General features: G+C 68.2%; 1 protein-coding gene across 1 annotated transcript; it reads right to left on the bottom strand.

The window, feature by feature from the left end:
• Positions 1-440: 440 nt before the first annotated feature.
• CPXM1 (carboxypeptidase X, M14 family member 1) lies at positions 441-17,229 on the bottom strand. Its single transcript, XM_074992163.1, has 14 exons — positions 16,822-17,229; positions 15,042-15,152; positions 12,638-12,747; positions 11,828-11,967; positions 11,604-11,688; positions 9,324-9,474; positions 8,327-8,415; positions 7,932-8,055; positions 7,459-7,655; positions 6,907-7,086; positions 5,786-6,083; positions 5,427-5,566; positions 2,905-3,007; positions 441-2,471 (listed from the first exon to the last, which is right to left on the bottom strand). The coding sequence occupies exons 1-14, from the start codon at positions 17,018-17,020 to the stop codon at positions 2,221-2,223; spliced, it is 2,178 nt and encodes a 725-aa protein (XP_074848264.1). The 5' UTR covers positions 17,021-17,229; the 3' UTR covers positions 441-2,220.
• Between the last annotated feature and the right edge of the window lie 38 nt (positions 17,230-17,267).

Here is a 17,267-nt window from a genome sequence, read left to right as displayed (position 1 = left end):
TCCAGGGCACCGCACCCAGCCCCACAGTGCCCCTGGGGCTCTGCACCCAGCCCCACAGCACCTACATGCACCCCTCCAGGGCTCTGCACCCAGCCCCACAGCATCCCCAGGGCTTCGCACCCAGCCCCACGTGCACCCCTCCAGGGCTCCGCACCCAGCCCCACAGTGCCCCCGGGGCTCTGCACCCAGCCCCACAGCACCCATGTGCACCCCTCCAGGGCTCCACACCCAGCCCCACAGTGCCCCCAGTGCTCTGCACCCAGCCCTTGTGTGCCCATCCAATGGCTCCCCATGCCCAGCTGCAGTCCTGCTGTGCACCCCACAGGGGCTGTGCACCCAGGCCCCCTGCACACCTTTCAGGGGGTCCCCGTGTAGGCCTGTGATGGGGTTCAGGGGTCCCCAAGCTCTGCACCCCAAACACTGGCAGGAGTGACTCTCACTCAGCAAGTAGAACAGGAAGTTTATTGGGTGACAGAGGCCCAGCTCAGCACAGGTGTCAGTACAGCTGGCAGAGACAGTCATCCCAACCCATCCCGGGGAGAGGAGCCCTAGGGGAGCCCCTCTGGGGTGTAGCTTCCCCCCTCACCAGGCTGGCTGCCTTCCAGCTCCCTCTCCCCCAGCTTCTCACTGCTGCCTCCCATTCAAACCCAGCTCGGCTTCTCCCTGCTCTGTGCTCAGGGCAGAGGTGTTACCTGCCAGCTTAGACCCACTCCCAGCACCCAGGGGATGCTGAATTTGCCCAGCAGTTCTCAGCACCAGCCACTGAAGCCCATCTGCCCTGCACACATTCTCACTGGCAGTCCCAGCCTACTGCCCATGCCAACAGGGCAGGGGAGGGGAGGGCAGGGCAGACTTCACTGGGGCTCGAGGGCAGAGAGCGAAGAGCCGGGCTACCAGCAGCCTGGCTTGAACACAAGGAACCGCGTTCCCTCGAGAGCTCCTGCTGCCACAGCCCGAGGGCAGGGAAGCTGCAGGACCCATTTCACTACCCCTGTGCGACCAGCTCTGCCTAGACACTGTGATAATCACTTGTCGACTTTAGCACCTGGAGAAAATGGAGTAAGTACAAAATCCTGGCCCCTGCCTTTGCCCTGCCCTGGAGGGGCACCTTGCAACTGGGAAGGCTGCTGGTAGATCTTGCCTTGGTCAGAGTCACTGCCTATAGTCCCGCCAGCTGAGGACCGGCTCCCCCCACTGTCTCCTATGGAGCCAGAGGACCAAATGCCAGGGAAGCGGGTGATGCCTATGCCAAAGGCCAGTCCCATGGAAGGACATGGTTAGCCCCTGCCTGCACCAGGAGCCAGCTGCCCTGAGGTCTGGGGACCCAGCCAATAGCCACCCTTCCCAGCCGTAACCCCTCCTGGAGCATGGGTGGGATGGAGGGATGTTTGCCCTGGACTCCTGACCAGCCCCACCTCCTGCCAGGCCCTCGCAGCCTGTGTCGTGCCCACTGTGGGCCAACAGCAATTCACAGGGCCGGACCAGGCTCCAGGCCAGCCGCCCTGCCTGTGTCGAGGAATCGGCAGCAGCTGGCTCAGGCCTCGGGAAGCTGAAATCGGTGCCCCTTAGTACTTCAGTGGCACAGGGCCAAAGGGTGCACGGCGGGGTCCCTGGTGCGCCCCCAGGTGCGGCACTGCCCAGCCTGGCTCCTGGCCTCCTGCCGGGTGTAGCTCGTGCCCGGGGTGACCGCTGCCATGGAGGCAGCCTTCAGCGCAGGGATTGCCGGGGGCTTCGCCAGGTGCTGGCCAGGCAGAGGGAGAACCCCTCAGCGAGCAGGCAGTGGTGCTACCCACTGCGCAGGGGGCTCCCTGGGCTGGCCAGGACAGAGCAGCCACACAGACCAGCCTGGGGAAGCGGCTCCTGCAGATCTGTGCTGGCAGTGGGCCCAGGGGGTGCGGCCGCTGCCTGTGCCCTACAAAACACACCTGCAGCTTCGCTGGCACCAAATTCCAGGCGTCCGGCACTGGAGCTGACGGGGGTCACGGCTGGCAGGGCAGGGCTGCGCCCCAGGAGACTGCAAAGGGACCTGCCCGTCTCTCTCCGGGGGGCAGGAAGCCAGGCCTCTGTGTCCTCCTGACGTGGGGGTCGTGCCCATGACAGACCAGTCCAATAGCTCAGCACACGGGAGCAGGGTGGTGCTAGACTAGTGAGCCGGGCAGGGACCGCCAGCTGCAGCCCCTCCCCACGGGGTGCAGGGAGGGTGAGCGCCCCGGCGCCCCGTCACTGGGCCCGCAGCTTGCGGACCCGCTCGTGCCGGAGCCGCAGGAGCAGGTCCTTGGGGATCTTGCCCCCCCGGGCCAGGATCTCGCGCAGGCGCTGCTTGGGCGTCTTGGTGAGGCGGAAGTCGCAGAGGGTGGGGGTGTCCTCGTAGGAGACGCGGCACAGCCTGGTGACCGGGTGGAAGCCTTCGGCCGCCGCCGTCACCTCATACTCGCCCGGGTTCAGCAGGCGCCAGTAGTCGCCGTCGAAAGCTGCCGGGCGGAGGTGAGCGTCAGCCGGGCCGGCCTGGGGCTGTACTCCCACCTCAGCCACCAGCAGCCAGAGCCCAGCCTGGCCCTCCGCAGCGCTCGCACCACGCTGCTCCGCCAGGGCTGGCACAGGGCCCTGGTCCCACTGCCGGGGCCCTCCCTCACTTGCAGCATCCCTCTCCCTCCCCAAGGCGGGCCCCGGACCCGCCCCCACGCCCCTCCCTTAAGGGGGGCCACGGACTCGCCCCACACCAGTGCTGCTCCCCTAGCCAGGCCCGCAGCCCCTCCCCTATCGTCTCCCCACAACCGTGGGGCAGGGCTAGCCCTGCCCGGGGCCCTGGTCTCCCAGCGCCATCCAGCCCCGGCACTGGCCACGTCTCGCCGTGGGCCGCCCCACGCGGGGTGTGATGCAGGCCGCGGTGCGCGTCCCCGGTACCTGTTCGGATGTCGTGGTTGATGCCGTCCACGGAAATGATGGCGTCCGCAATGCCCTGCTCCGTGTCCTTGTCCCGAACCACCCCCTTAATGCCCCGGTGCACCTGGGAAGACGGCACAGAGCAGAGCTCGGGGGCCACGCTCGCTACAGCCGGCAGAGCGCCCAGCGCAGGCAGGGCCCCAGGTGGCGGCGCCCCCAGCCCGGGCCGGCTGGTGCCGTTTTCCTCCGACGCCCGGCCTGGCTGGGACGGCAGCGGCTTTTCACACCCTGGAGGGGCTGAGCACCCTCTGTAGGTCCGGGGGCCACAGACCCCCAGAGCAGTCAGTCGGGGCCACACGCGTGAGAACCGCACACACGTGCGCCCTCCCCCCACCCGAGAACCAAACGTGCGCGCACATATGTGAGACCCACGCACACGCACGTGAGAACCAAACACGTGCACACAAACAAGAACCAAACACGTGCACACATGTGAGAGCCACACACACACACACGCACGTGAAAACCAAACACGTGAGAACCCCACACGCACGCACGCACAAACGAGAACCAAACATGGGCGCACACATGAGAGCTACACACACGCACGTGAGAACCAAACACATGCACACACGAGAACCACACACACACACACAAATGAGAACCAAACATGCGCACACACGTGAGAGCCATGCACACGCACGTGAGAACCAAACACGTGCACGTGAGAACCACACACGCACAAATGAGAACCAAACGCGTGCACACATACGTGAGAGCCACACACAGATGCACACACGAGAACCAAACGTGCACACACACATACATGCACGTGAGAACCAAACACGTGCACACAAATGAGAACCAAACGTGCACACACATACACGCACGTGAGAACCAAACACGTGCACACAAACGAGAACCAAACGTGCACACATACACGTGAGAACCAAACACACGTGCACACACCACACATGAGAACCACACATGCATGCACACCCAAAAACCAAACACACGTGTGCACACCACACACGTGAGAAGCAAACACACACACACACACACACGAACTGACCTGCCCCCCACGTAAGGAGCGCGTAGAAAACCCTCCCAGCAGCTGCGACCCCCACTTGAGAGGCATTAAAGCCATTCACTCACCTCCCTGCCTCCCCCCAGCTCCACGCCGCAGCGGCTTTTGTGGGCCCGCAGGCTCTGAGGTGGGGATGGGGCAGGATCAGGACTCTCCCTTCTGAGCCCCCTCCTGCTAGCAGCCCCGGCCGGACCGTGCTTCACGCTCTACCCCCCATTGTCTGCAGCCTCCCCTGCAGGTCCAGCCCGGCTGCAACAACCAGGCTGCTTTCCCCCAGCCACTGAGGCAGAGGGCAGTCCAGCCACGCTCCGGGGGCGCCTCTGGAAGGGCCAGCCCCACGCAGCACGGAGCTCCTTCACAGCCACTGGGCCCTGCCTCTGGGAGCTAACTGCAAACAGCTCTCTCACCTTCCTCTGCCACGCTCTGATAACCAGCCTCTAACCTGAGCCCTGGGCACCGTATGGGGGCAGGCACCTGACTGTTGCCCTCTGCTGGCAGGAATGAGAATTGCTCTACTTTGTGTCATTGCCCCCATGCTGCTATCAGGGAATGGTGATTCTCCATGGCTCAAGGGGTGGGGTGCCAGATCTCAGGTCTCTCCCAGGGAGAGCGGCCATGACCAGTCACAGTGGTTTCGGAAGCACCATCTCACACACACGGCAGCGCAGGTGAGCAGCAGGCCCCCTGCGGCAGGTCTGCAAAGCACCAAGAGCACCGGGGGTTTCCCTGAGCGAGAGGACAGACAGCTGCTGCAGTGAGTGCCACCGTCCGACCCAGCACCAGTGTGCACATCAGCAGCAGAGAGACTCGAGGTTGCAGCTTGGACTGTCCCCCCCCTCTAACCAGCCGCCGCCGGCCCCAGCCGTCTCCCTCCCAGGCAGCAGCTGCCAATGGGAGGACAGCAGGGGCCATGCAGGGGCTGCCCCCCGCTCTGATGCCCTTGGGGCAGCTTGAGAGTAAAGCTATGCTGAGCGCTGAGAAACCATCCAGAGTCTGGGGCAGGAGGGGAGCCCGTCAGCGCCAGGGACTGGGGTACAGCCCCTGGAAGCAGGTCACTAGACAGTCCTGCCCTGTTCACTGACCAGCACCTCCTGGCTCCAGCAGAGCCAGGCTCGGGGCCAGGCTGGCCTGATCCCTGGGTCAGTGCCCGCATGCTGGAGTCTTGCCGCAGGGCAGTGTGCCAAGCCGGGAACGGGACCCAGGCACCCAGCCCCATACTGCGACCCGAGGGGGGGGCGGGTTTCTCCCCCTGGTGGGTAAGGCTGTGCCGTGGCTCCAGCCGGGGGGCTGGGGCTGTGCCGACATCCAGCCAGAGCTGCCTCGGCAGGAGCAGCTGCCCCTGGGGCCGCCCCGCGTCCGCGCAGAGGAGCTCCAGGATACCCGGCTGCCACGGCCGAGAGCTGGGCCAGGCCTCAGGCTGCCTGACCCCACAGCGCCCTCGGGCCTGGGCGCGCACCTGCTCCATGAAGACCAGCAGGGACTCCTTGTTGTTCTCCCACTCCTGGGGCAGCTCGGCCTCGTGCGGGAACTTGTCGCAGGACAGCTCCACCGTCACCTCGAAGCAGTTCGTGTGCAGGTAGCTGAAGTCGTTCATACCTGCGCAGGGAGAGGCCGTGAGCGCCGAGCGGAGCCAGAGCCGGTCGGGGGTCTCCGCTGGTCGCGAGGGGCCTGGCCGCACTGGGAGCCACAAAGCTCCACTTCCCTCCCGGCTCCCTGGGCCAGCCTGTGCCCGGCCGGCTCCGTGCCTGGACTGGGCGCCGCAGGGTCACCCCTGCACAGGGCACAGGTCTTGTGTGGGTCCCCGGGGGCACCTACTTCCCGGCACCGTGTGCCAGTCGGCACCGTTGATGACGTTGCCCTGCCGGGAGAAGTCCTCGTAGTGGCAGGGCCGGCGCTCCCCGTCCACCATGGCCAGGTTGGAGGTGGCGTAGACGGTGGCGAGCCAGCGGAAGACGGCGTCGTCGGGCGTGGGCGTCAGCTCCTGCGCCTTCCAGGCCGTGCGGGTCATGTCGAACGGGTAGGTCACCACCAGCTCCCCGCCGTGCAGGTTGGCGCTCAGCACGAACGGGTACCTCTGCATCCAGGCGATGACGGCCCGGGTCTCCGGTGCCACCTGGCCCGGGCACCCACAGCCTCAGCATGCTGGGCACAGCATGTGCCCTCCGCTGGCACTGCCCCTCCGCCCGCGTCGCCGGGGCCACGGCACAGCAGGAGGGGCAGGGCAACGCAGGGGGCTCTGCTGTCTGGGGGTCCCTGGCACAGGCCCGACTCCCCCCACCCCCACCGCCTGCCCGGGAGACACGCTGGGCAGCAGCTCCAGAACAGAACACAACACAACAGCCCCCCACGGCCTTGGCCTGCCAGCGAGGATGAGCCTGGGATGCCCCAGTCCCGTCGATCCCCTGAGGCCCCCACCCCCCGACTCACATCTCCTGTGTGCCCCCACCCCCAGCTCCTGTGTCCCCCCACCCCCTGCCTCCCCAAACCCCCACCCCAACACTCACAGCTCACCCCCCCGACCCCCACATACCCCCCAGGCCTCAACCCCCCCAACTCACAGCTCCTGTGTCCCCCCAACCCCCATACTCCCCCAGGCCTCAACGCCCCCCCCCGCCCTCACAGCTACTGTGTGTCCCCACCCCCTGCCTCCCCAGGCCCCCACCCCAACACGCACAGCTCTTGTCCCCCCTGACCCCCACATACCCCCCAGGCCTCGACCCCCCCAGCTCACAGCTACTGTGTCCCCCCTGCCCCCCAGCCCCCCCACTCACAGCTACTGTGTCCCCCCGGCCCCTGCCTCCCCAGGCCCCCACCCCAACACTCACAGCTCCTGTGTCCCCCCAAACCCCATACTCTCCCAGGCCCCCACCCCCCTACTCACAGCTCCTGTGTCCCCACCCCTGCACTCTCAGCTCCTGCCCCCCAGCCCCGCGCACCGTGGCGTTGGCGAAGGTGTAGTACTCCGGGATGGGGATGTAGTGGTTGGGGAAGTGGTGAGGCACCAGCTCCTGGTCCTCGGCGTCCCACAGGGCCGTGTTGAGGTCGGCGAAGTTGTGGTTGAGGTCGATGCCCTCGTAGGTCCAGCGGCCATGGGCCCAGCCCGCCAGCTCCGAGCCCTGCGGGAAGGGGGCCCAGCTCCTGCACCCCCACTCTCCGGCCCCCGACCGGGGTCCCCACAGCTGAGCCTGGCTCTCCGCAGAGCCATCGTGGGGCTGGTCCCCAGTGCCCAGCAGCCTGTTCCCCCAGCACCCGCCTGCCTCACCCCACAAGGCTTCTGGGGTCCCCCAAGAGCCCTGCCCGCACCCCTGGCCTGGACCTGGGCCTCCCCCTTAGCAGAAGCCCAAACCCCCCCACTAGCGCCCGGCGCGGGGCGGGGAGGGGGCGGGTGGGGCAGACCCAGCGGGCGCCCAGCTCGGGGAGGGGGTGGGGGTGCCCCAGGCACACAGCCGGAGGAAGCGATGCCCAGGGGTCCCGGCGCCCGGCCCTACCAGCTTGGAGGCGGTCTCGTAGCCGTCGGGGTTCATGGCGGGCAGCAGGTGGAGGCGGGTCTCGCTCACCAGGCGCTGGACGCGGGGGTCGCCCCGGGTGTACTGGGCGCACAGGTACTGCATCAGGTTCAGCAGCAGCTCCCGGCCCAGCACCTCGTTCCCGTGCATGCCGGCCACGTACCGCACTTCCGGCTCACCTGCCAGGGACACCGCAGCCAGCTGCCCCAGGGCCACAGAGCTGGGCCCACGCGGGGCAGAGCACCCGGCTCAGGGGTGTCTGTGGGCGGAGCCAGCAGTCGCCCGGCTGGGGGGGCGTTCCCAGGAGCTGCCTCCGGGGACGCTCGGTTCAGGGAACCCCAGCCCGCCAGGCTGCCTGGGACAGGGGCAGCGGAGCTGGGGCGCAAGGACGCCCCCACCACCAGCATGGGCAGCCGGCTCGAGCGGTGCCAGGGCCCGGCGCTGTGGGCACTCACCCAGCTCGTGCTGGCCGGGGTTGTCCGAGATCTCCATCACGTACATCTTGAGCCCCAGGTAGCTCTTGCCGATGCTGTACACCCGGGTGATGTTGGGGCAATCCTCGTTCACCTTCTTCATCAGCTGTCAGGCGAGGGGCACAGCTAGTCCTCCTGCCAGGGGCTGGCGGGTGTGGGGGCTGGGGACCAAGCCATGTGTGCCCTGCTGGCAGGTTTGTGGGTGTGGGGGGCGGCTGGGGTCCAAGCTGAGCCTGCCCTGCCGGCGGGTGTGCCTGTGCGGGGGCGTCTGGGGCCCGAGCCGTGCCTGCCCTGCCAGTGGGGGAGCGGTGAGGGGTGGGCAGAGGGCAGGACCTGCCTGGCCCCGCCGCCGGGAGGCAGGCGCGAAGGGCACACACCTTTCTCATCTCCTTGTAGCTGTGGTGCCGGAAGTCCAGCTGGTCGGTGGGTGCCGGCTCGCTCTGCCAGGGGTAGATGTTGTTGGGGTCTGTGGGAGACAACGTGGTATTCAGGGCGGCGCCAGGCCCAGGCCCAGCAGCGCTGCGGCTGCTCAGCGGGCGGCCGTTCTCCCCGCCGGGGCCGTGCCACGAGGCCTTGGGCAGCTGGGCGGAGGCAGGGCCCTCGGGATGGGCAGCCGGGACCGCCAAGGCCCTTTGCCAGGGCCGCCTGCGTCCTGCTCGGCACAAGGGGTGGTGGCCGCATGTCGCGAGCGGGCAGCGGTGCCCGAGTGCTGCTAGCGAAGACGATTGGGCAGCCGCGGCCAAGGGGCCCCCTCTGGGCAAAGGGCAGCAACAGCCAGAGCACGGCAAGCGCACCTCCAGCGCCAGCGCTCGGCCACTCTCCGCGCACACGGCCCGGGCCTGGGCCGACGCCAGGGCTCCCTTCGCAGCACGACTTGCTGGGCCCTGCGTCGCCCCCCTGCTGCGCTCAGCCAGGCCGGGCTGCCTGCCTCTTCCCTGGCCACATCCCGGCCCCGGGCAGCACTCACCTGAACGTGGGCAAGAACCCCCGGGCAGGCCGGAAGAGATTCAAACCGCTCGAGCGCAGGGCAGCGCCGGGTGCTGAGGCTTAGGGCGTGCCTGGGCCAGGAGGGAGCGCTGCCATGGGCCAGCCGCCCGGCACTCTGGGGCTCTCGGGCAGCCGCTCCAGGCGGGTGAAAGGCCAGCAGGTGTCCCCCAGCCCAGCAGCTCCTGCCTGGCCGTGCGTGCCCGCAAGCAGCTGGTAGAGGAGCTTCTCGGCAGCCCCCTTCCATGCCTGCCTGCGTTCAGCCAGAGAGCCCAGCTGTGCCCCGGGCAGCGCGGACAGCAGAGGGATACGCTGGACACCGGCAGCAAAGCCCCAGGCGGGCGCCATGCGCCTTGTGAGGGGAGAGCTCAGGGACAATCCACCTCCTACCTGGCAAGGGGCAGCCCAGGATCTCCGCCCGCAGGCAGATGGTGCCGTTTTCAAACCAGGCCTGGGGGTTGATGCGGATGTAGCGCGCCACCACCGGGGAGGGCAGCGCGTTGAGCACGGGGGTCTCGGGGTCCTTGTTCCCCAGGAACACCTACGGACAGACGTACGGCTGGACAGACGTGGCACGTTCTCATCCTCCGGGGTAGGGTGCACTAGTGATGGGAGCTGGCGGGCCAGGCCCGGGACCCCCAGCTCTGCAGCCCCCCAGCAAGAGAACTGCACGCCCCCCTCACCCTCAGAGCCCCCGACCTCCCACCTGCGCCCCAGCTCCTGCTCCAGGAGCCTCGTGCCGGCCCTGCTCCCTGTGGCCGGGGCTGCCGGATTGGCCTTCGAGGTCGGCCCAGGCTTGCATGCTGCTGGAGAGCCGGCAGCCAGAGCTGCCCGTGAGAGGAGCTGGCTCCAGCACCTGCCTTGCCCATCACCAGCCCCGCGGGCCCAGGGGGGACCCCAGCCCAAGAGGCATGTGAGCCAGCCCCGCCCGACCCATCAGGAGAAAGAGGCCCAAGCTGCGAGGGCGGGAGCCCGGCGGGGTGGGGGGAGCTGCGTGTGCCCCGGGGCTGGGCCACTGCTCTATCCCCCGCCGGCTGGGGCTGGGCACCCCGGGGGACCCCATGCAGAACCACAGTGCGGTGCAGGAACCCTCCCTCCCCCCACCACCACACCCAGCTGGGGCCTGGGGGAGCAGGGGAGAGGGACTGCGACAGGGGAGGAGCCAGTCTGGAGGGTCTGCCCCTGCCCCGCTGATTGCCTTCCCCTGCTATGAACTCACTTCTTTCCCACGGGGCTCGGGGCGCAAGGTCAGAGCAAATTCTCCAGCACACCCACTGCGTGTGTTTATCCACCCAGTGATACACACACTGCATGCGCTTATCCACACACTGCGACACACATTCACACAAACACCCAGCGACATGCACCTGCACGCATTTACACAAACAGTGATACACACCCACTGCATGCGCTTATCCACACAGTGCTACACCCTGCATGCATTTCCACAAACACAGTGATACACACCCGCTGCATGCGCTTATCCACGCAGTGCTACACCCTGCATGCATTTCCACAAACACAGTGATACACACCCGCTGCATGCGCTTATCCACGCAGTGCTACACCCTGCATGCATTTCCACAAACACAGTGATACACACCCGCTGCATGCGCTTATTCACACACTGCCACACACTGCATGCATTTCCACAAACACAGTGATACAAACCCGCTGCATGCGCTTATCCACGCAGTGCTACACCCTGCATGCATTTCCACAAACACAGTGATACACACCCGCTGCATGCGCTTATCCACGCAGTGCTACACCCTGCATGCATTTCCACAAACACAGTGATACACACCCACTGCATGCGCTTATCCACACACTGCCACACACTGCATGCATTTCCACAAACACAGTGATACACACCCGCTGCATGCGCTTATCCACGCAGTGCTACACCCTGCATGCATTTCCACAAACACAGTGATACACACCCGCTGCATGCGCTTATCCACACACTGCTATGTACACTGCACACACTTACACAAACACCCAGCGATACGCACACTGCATGCATTTCCACAAACACAGTGATACACACCCACTGCATGCGCTTATCCACACACTGCTATGTACACTGCACACACTTACACAAACACCCAGCGATACGCACACTGCACACATTTCCACAAACACAGTGATACACACACTGCATGTGTTTACAGGATCTCGCAGTGCACTTCACACCCCCCCCACACGCAGCGATGGGGGGGGCTGCAGAAGAAGCTGGGGGCGGGGGCAGGGCAGGCAGCCAGAAGCCATCTGGGCAGAGGCCCAGCCGATTGCCCTGGGGGAGGGACACGGGACCAGCCCCCAGCTCGCTAAGCACCGCCCCAGCCCGGGCAGGTCTGTTAACCCTTCACAGGCTGGCTGGGGCCTGGAGGGAGCCCAGGTGCTGCTGCTGGGGTACACCACCCTCCATGAGGGACAGGCGATGCGGGGCTGGGCCAGTGCAGCCGGACGCAGGCTCCAGGGCAGCAAACGGCGCTTCAAGCGCTCCCAGGGGCCACGCACAGCCCAGGGAATCCAGCAGCCCTGAGCCCGGGCAGGCCTGTGACCCACAGCCACGGATGGGAAGAGCCTGCCCTCCTCACAGCTGGTCCCATGCCCAGCCCCTGGCTCCCAGCCCCGGGACCTGGGCCGCCCCACGGCTGCACTCACCACCTCCCCCGTCCCGTTCCGGCTCGGCTGCCAGCTGTGCGTGTCGTTGCTGAACTGCACTTTGTAGGCGGTCACCCAGTCGTACCTGCACGGGGCAGAGAGCATCGGGGCGGTCTGCGGCACCAGTGCGGCGGAGAGCCTGGGGCACACGCTGGCGGGCCCGGGGACCCGGCTGCGGCCCTGGCCAGGCGCCCGTCACCGCGCTCCCCCCACCGGCGCCTTACGTCCAGATGGAATTCAGCCCCTGCGTGATGACGCCGGTGAAGCGGGTCGGGCGCCGCGCATCCACCTCCAGCCACTGGTCCCAGTCCTCGTGGCCGGCGCACCAGCCCCCGTCGTAGAAGTCGCCGTCGTGGATCCCGGACTGCGGGGCAGGAGGAGAGTGGCGGGAGGTCACGCGGGGGCAGCCACGGGGCGTGTGGTGCTGGGCCCTCGCCCTGGGACGTGCCCTCCCTGCGCTGGGAGAGCGGCTGGCAGATAGCCAGTGCTGCGAGTGTGCGCCCGAGGGGGCCCGGCTCAGCCCCCAGCACTAGTGGGGCCAGACACAACCACCACATCTAGGCTAGAGCACAACCCAGGAACTTCCCACCAGGGTCGCTGGAAGGCTCTGAAAATCCCTGGAGGATGGGGCCAGGCTGGGCGGGGGCAGTCCCCAGCCTGTTTGCCGGGGCTGCAGGGGACGACACAGGAGCAGTCACCTGGCGACTGCCGGCTCCGTTCACCCCTCTGGGGCCCTGGCACTGGCCACGGCTGGCAGACAGGAGCCTGGGCTGAGCCGGGGCCATGCCGATGCCGATGCGGAAGCGGAGCTCTGGTGCCAGTGGGAAAGTGCCCCCGACTCCCCTGGGGCCGAGCCCCGGCTCTGCATGCAGCACAGCGGCCGGGCTGCTACGCGCCACGTAGGTACCGTGGGGGAGCACTGCTCTGCCGGGCTCTAGGCCTGCAGCCCGTCAGCCGCCGGCATGGAGCCGTACCCGCCAGGGCAGGTAAGCACCGCGGGTTGGACAGGGCGCCCCCGGGGCGGCACACGCCACCTGGATATTGAGGCGCCCGCGGTGGGCCCCCAGGCCATAGCGCTTGATGCTGGAGGCTCGCAGCTGGGAGTCGGACACCCGCAGGGACTCCAGCCCCAGTGGGGGGCACTCTGGGGGAGGAAGGACAAAGTCAGCTTAACGACCAAGCCAGCGCAGCCCTTGGGGCAGCCGGCAGAGCTCTGCTCCCGGGGCTGGCCAGCAACGGAGCAGGGGAGGGAGGCCAGGCCAGGCGCCCTTTCTCCTCGGCACCCCACCCAGGGGTACAGCAGCCAGGCTGGGTGCCCTGTGGCCGACCTCTCCCCTCCTGCCCCTGCACGGTGCCACCCAGCATGTGCTGCCAGCCCTGCCTGAGCCTGGCCCCGCTGCCCTTGGCCTGCGTGGAGGCAGGAGCCAGCCCAGGGCCTGGCACACATCCCCCATCGCTCCGGGGCTTCCCCCAGCCGCTGCAGCACAGGCCGCCGCCTCCTCCTCCTGCCCCTGGCTGCAGCAAGGGCCCTGCAGCCCAGCTCTGCACAGGCCTTAGCTCCCCCGCAGCACAGCCCCCAAGCAGGGCTAGCTCCCATCTCCCTGGGGACCCGGCATGGCACATGCCGCCCTCTGCACCAACGAGAACAGGACCCGCTGGGGAGGGCTGCTCCTGGCCCCTGGGGCAAGCTCCAGCCTGCGATGAGCCTCCCAGAACAGCCCCAGGCCCCATCTTGCCCCACGACCCCCTTCCTGCCAGGCAGAGCAGCCCAGAGATCTCTCCACCGCTCCCCAACCTGCCCCCTCTCCAGCCGCCAAACCCCACCACGCCCAGGGACCAGGGGAGTGGCCTCCAGCTGGTGATCAGCTGCCAGCTGCCCCCGGCCCAGCCGTGCTGGACGTGTGCCGGAATCTGCCCCAGTTCAGTGCCGTGGGGGACATCAGCAGGGGTGCCCGGCTGCCCCAGCATCGCTGCCTCTCCCACCTCGTGAGCAGCGGGCTCCTGCCAGTGCTCCAGCGGCCGCACGGTGGCTGAGCAGGAAACCCTCGCCATGCGGCTGCAACCCTCCCAAGCCCCGGGCACCAGCAGCACCAGCCGCAAGAGGATGTTCTGCCTCAGGCTGCCGGGGAGGGCGCAGAACCTGCCTCGGGCGTATCCGAACGTGCGAGCTTGGTGCCAGGCACATCGGGTGAACACAGGCCCAGGGGTGTGGGGGGCACAGGCCATGTGGGTACAGCCGTGTGTAGACAGCCCCTGACATTTCCCAGCGGGAGGGCACCCCTGGGATAACCTGTGTAGGGGGGAACTCCACACCCCAGCCCTGCTTGCCCTGCCCCACTCTGCCAGGCAGGGGAGAGTCAGAACAGGCAGCCATGGGCTGGCACTGAACTGGGGGCCAGCGTACAGCCAATGGGGTCTGGGAATCCCACACTGGTCCCTGGCAGGTGGGGAGAGCAGAGCCACAGGACCCAGGTCTCAGCTGTGCAGGGCAGGGGAGCAGCAGGGAACAAGGGTCCTTGGCTGCGTGTGGTCGGGCGGAGCTGGAGTCAAGGCCGGCGCTGGCCACAGGGCACCATGTGAACTGGGACTGCCTTCCCGCACTGGGGCGACAGCACGGGGCTTAGAGGTGTCCCCGGGCGGCGCCAGCGCCCCAACAGGGACAGCCCCCGGAGACGGGGATACGTACGCGGGCGTGTTCCGCACCCAGGGCTCAGGTGCCCGCGCCCCGACAGAGACAGCCCCCGGAGACGGGGATACGTACATGGGTGTGTTCCGCACCCAGGGCTCAGAGGTGCCCCCGGGCGGTGCCCGCGCCCCAACAGAGACAGCCCCCGGAGACAGGGATACGTACGTGGGCGTGTTCCGCACCCAGGGCTCAGAGGTGCCAGCGCCCCAACAAGGAAAGCCCCCGGAGACGGGGAAACATACATGGGTGTGTTCCGCACCCAGGGCTCAGGTGCCAGCGCCCCAACAGAGACAGCCCCTGGAGACAGGGATACGTACGCGGGCGTGTTCTGCACCCAGGGCTCAGGTGCCAGAGCCCCAACAGAGACAGCCCCCGGAGACGGGGATACGTACGCGGGCGTGTTCCGCACCCAGGGCTCAGAGGTGCCCCCGGGCAGTGCCAGAGCCCCGACAGAGACAGCCCCTGGAGACGGTGATACGTACGCGGGCGTGTTCCGCACCCAGGGCTCAGAGGTGCCCCTGGGCGGTGCCCGCGCCCCGACAGAGACAGCCCCCGGAGACAGGGATACGTACGTGGGTGTGTTCCGCACCCAGGGCTCAGAGGTGCCCCCAGGCGGCGCCAGCGCCCCAACAGGGACAGCCCCCGGAGACAGGGATACGCAGGTGGGCATGTTCCGCACCCAGGGCTCAGAGGTGCCCCCGGGCGGTGCCAGCGCCCCGACAGAGACAGCCCCTGGAGACGGGGATACGTACGTGGCTGCTGCTCGCTGGCTGGTCCCTGGGCTGAAGTCTTGGGTTTCTTCTTCTTTACGACCTTTTTCCGCACGACCCTCACCCGCACGGACTTTCTCGCGGTGCCGCTGGCTGGAGAAAGAACCCCAGGCCCACGGTCACCGCGCTGCCGGTGCCCAGCACGGCCACAGCAGTGGGCAGGCGCTCCTGCCAGGGAGGGGGGCTGCGTGGAAAGCAGCTGCAGGGTAAACCTGCCCCCCCCGAGCCCGGCTCCACCAGCCCCCCCGGACCTCTGCTTGGAGGAGGCACGGCCGGGGCCGCCAGAGGCCAGGCCTGGCAGGGCTCCACTTGCGTACAAGTTCCCCCAGGACGGGCAGGGCCTCCGGCACCGAGCGAGCTCTGGGGTCACTGCTGCCTCTGGCGTGAGGGACCAGTGCCCTGCCCACCCGGCGCCCCCGCTCCCCTGAGCTCCGGGTTCAGGTCCAGTTCTAGCACCAGCACCACCCCCAGCCCGCCCTGGCCTGCTGCTGTCTCTGCTGGGGCACGGTTGTGTGCTGGGGAGAGACACGTGCACCAAAGGGTGGGGGTGGGGAGCCGCGTCACCTAACAAGTCATTCTGCACCCAGCGCGGGCCCGGCCCAGGGCTGGGGTGTGGGAGCGCCTCAGGGCTGGGCAGAGGGTTGGGGTGCAGGGTGAGGGTACAGGAGGGGTTCAGGGCTGCCCAGAGGGTTGAGGCGCAGGGTGAGGGCTCTGGAGGGGATACAGGAGGGGTTCAGGGCTGGGCAGAGGGTTGGGGTGCAGGGTGAGGGCTCTGGAGGGGGTACAGGAGGGGTTCAGGGCTGCACAGAGAGTTGGGGTGCAGGGTGAGGGCTCTGGAGGGGGTACAGGAGGGGTTCAGGGCTGCGCAGAGGGTTGAGGTGCAGGGTGAGGGCTCTGGAGGGGGTACAGGAGGGGTTCACGGCTGCCCAGAGGGTTGGGGTGCAGGGTGAGGGCTCTGGAGGGGGTACAGGAGGAGTTCAGGGCTGGACAGAGGGTTGGGGTGCAGGGTGAGGGCTCTGGAGGGGGTACAGGAGGGGTTCAGGGCTGCGCAGAGGGTTGGGGTGCAGGATGAGGGCTCTGGTGGGGGTACAGGAGGGGTTCAGGGCTGGGCAGAGGATTGGGGTGCAGGGTGAGGGCTCTGGTGGGGGTACAGGAGGAGTTCAGGGCTGCGCAGAGGGTTGGGGTGCAGGGTGAGGGCTCTGGTGGGGGTACAGGAGGGGTTCAGGGCTGGACAGAGGATTGGGGTGCAGGGTGAGGGCTCTGGTGGGGGTACAGGAGGAGTTCAGGGCTGCGCAGAGGGTTGGGGTGCAGGGTGTGGGCTCGGGTGAGAGGTTCGGGACCCTGGGGAGGCAATCCTGACTCCTCTCTGTGGCCCCTCCGCCCCGTTCCATACCCAGTGCCGAAGGCCGGGCGTGGCCAGTGGGGGGTGGGAGACCTGGGAGCAGCGAGGCTCAGCTACGCCCTGTCCATCAGCCTGGGCCAGGACCCACGGCCCCCGCCCACCGGACGGCGCAGCCCAGAGCTGCTGGTGGAGGGGCCACAGCCAGCCAGTGCCCAGCCCAGGCGGCCAGTCCCGGGGCAGGCAGTGCTGGGAGGGGCCAGGGATACCTCAGGGAAAGGCCCGCCGCCCCCCAACTCTGCCCCCTAGCGCTGCTACTGCAACTTCCCTCCACTGCCCCCCAGGCCAGGCTGTGCCTCCAACTCACCTCCCCCCACTGAGCCCCGGCCAGGCTCTCCCCAGCCCCCCTGCCCCCGCCTCTACCTTCGGCGCCCGCCGCCTTCTCCGCGGCCAGCCGCAGCCCGGGCTCCTGCGGCGGGGCGGTGGCCGCGCTCCCCGGGGTGCTCGGCGCTGCGGGTGGCGCCGTCGTGCCGCGCTCGCCGCCGGGGCGGAGGGTGGTCCGGGCCGGGGCCGGGGCGGCGGGGGCGAGCGCCAGCAGCAGGAGCAGGGGCAGCGGCCGCATGGCGAGGGGCGCAGCGCGGCGGTCCGAGGGGCGCAACCCGCAGCTCCCTGCCCGCTCCCCCGGCCGGCTACCGCATTGTGCGGAGTAGCGGGGCAGCCCAAAGCGCCGCCCCGCCCCGCTCCTGCGCGCTGCTGGCCGGAGCCGCCCCACGGTGCTGCCTCGGAAGGTGCCAGCGCCTCGCCTGCTGCCCCGCCCTTGGCAGGGGCCTGGCCCAAGCGCGGGAGCGGGGCGGAGTCGTGCACCTGGG

Source organism: Carettochelys insculpta, chromosome 4 (genome assembly GCF_033958435.1).
Source record: "Carettochelys insculpta isolate YL-2023 chromosome 4, ASM3395843v1, whole genome shotgun sequence".
NCBI classification, from domain to species: domain Eukaryota; kingdom Metazoa; phylum Chordata; order Testudines; family Carettochelyidae; genus Carettochelys; species Carettochelys insculpta.
This window is presented reverse-complemented; position numbering and strand designations above follow the sequence as displayed.

Coding starts and splice junctions, on each gene's coding strand:
- CPXM1 (XM_074992163.1), bottom strand. CDS start 17,020: ATGCGGCCGCTGCCCCTGCTCCTGCTGCTGGCGCTCGCCCCCGCCGCC. Junction 15,153..16,821: donor GAAGGCGGCGGGCGCCGAAG/GTAGAGGCGGGG, acceptor TTCTTTCTCCAG/CCAGCGGCACCGCGAGAAAG. Junction 3,008..5,426: donor TGCTGGTCTTCATGGAGCAG/GTGCGCGCCCAG, acceptor CCGTCTTCCCAG/GTGCACCGGGGCATTAAGGG.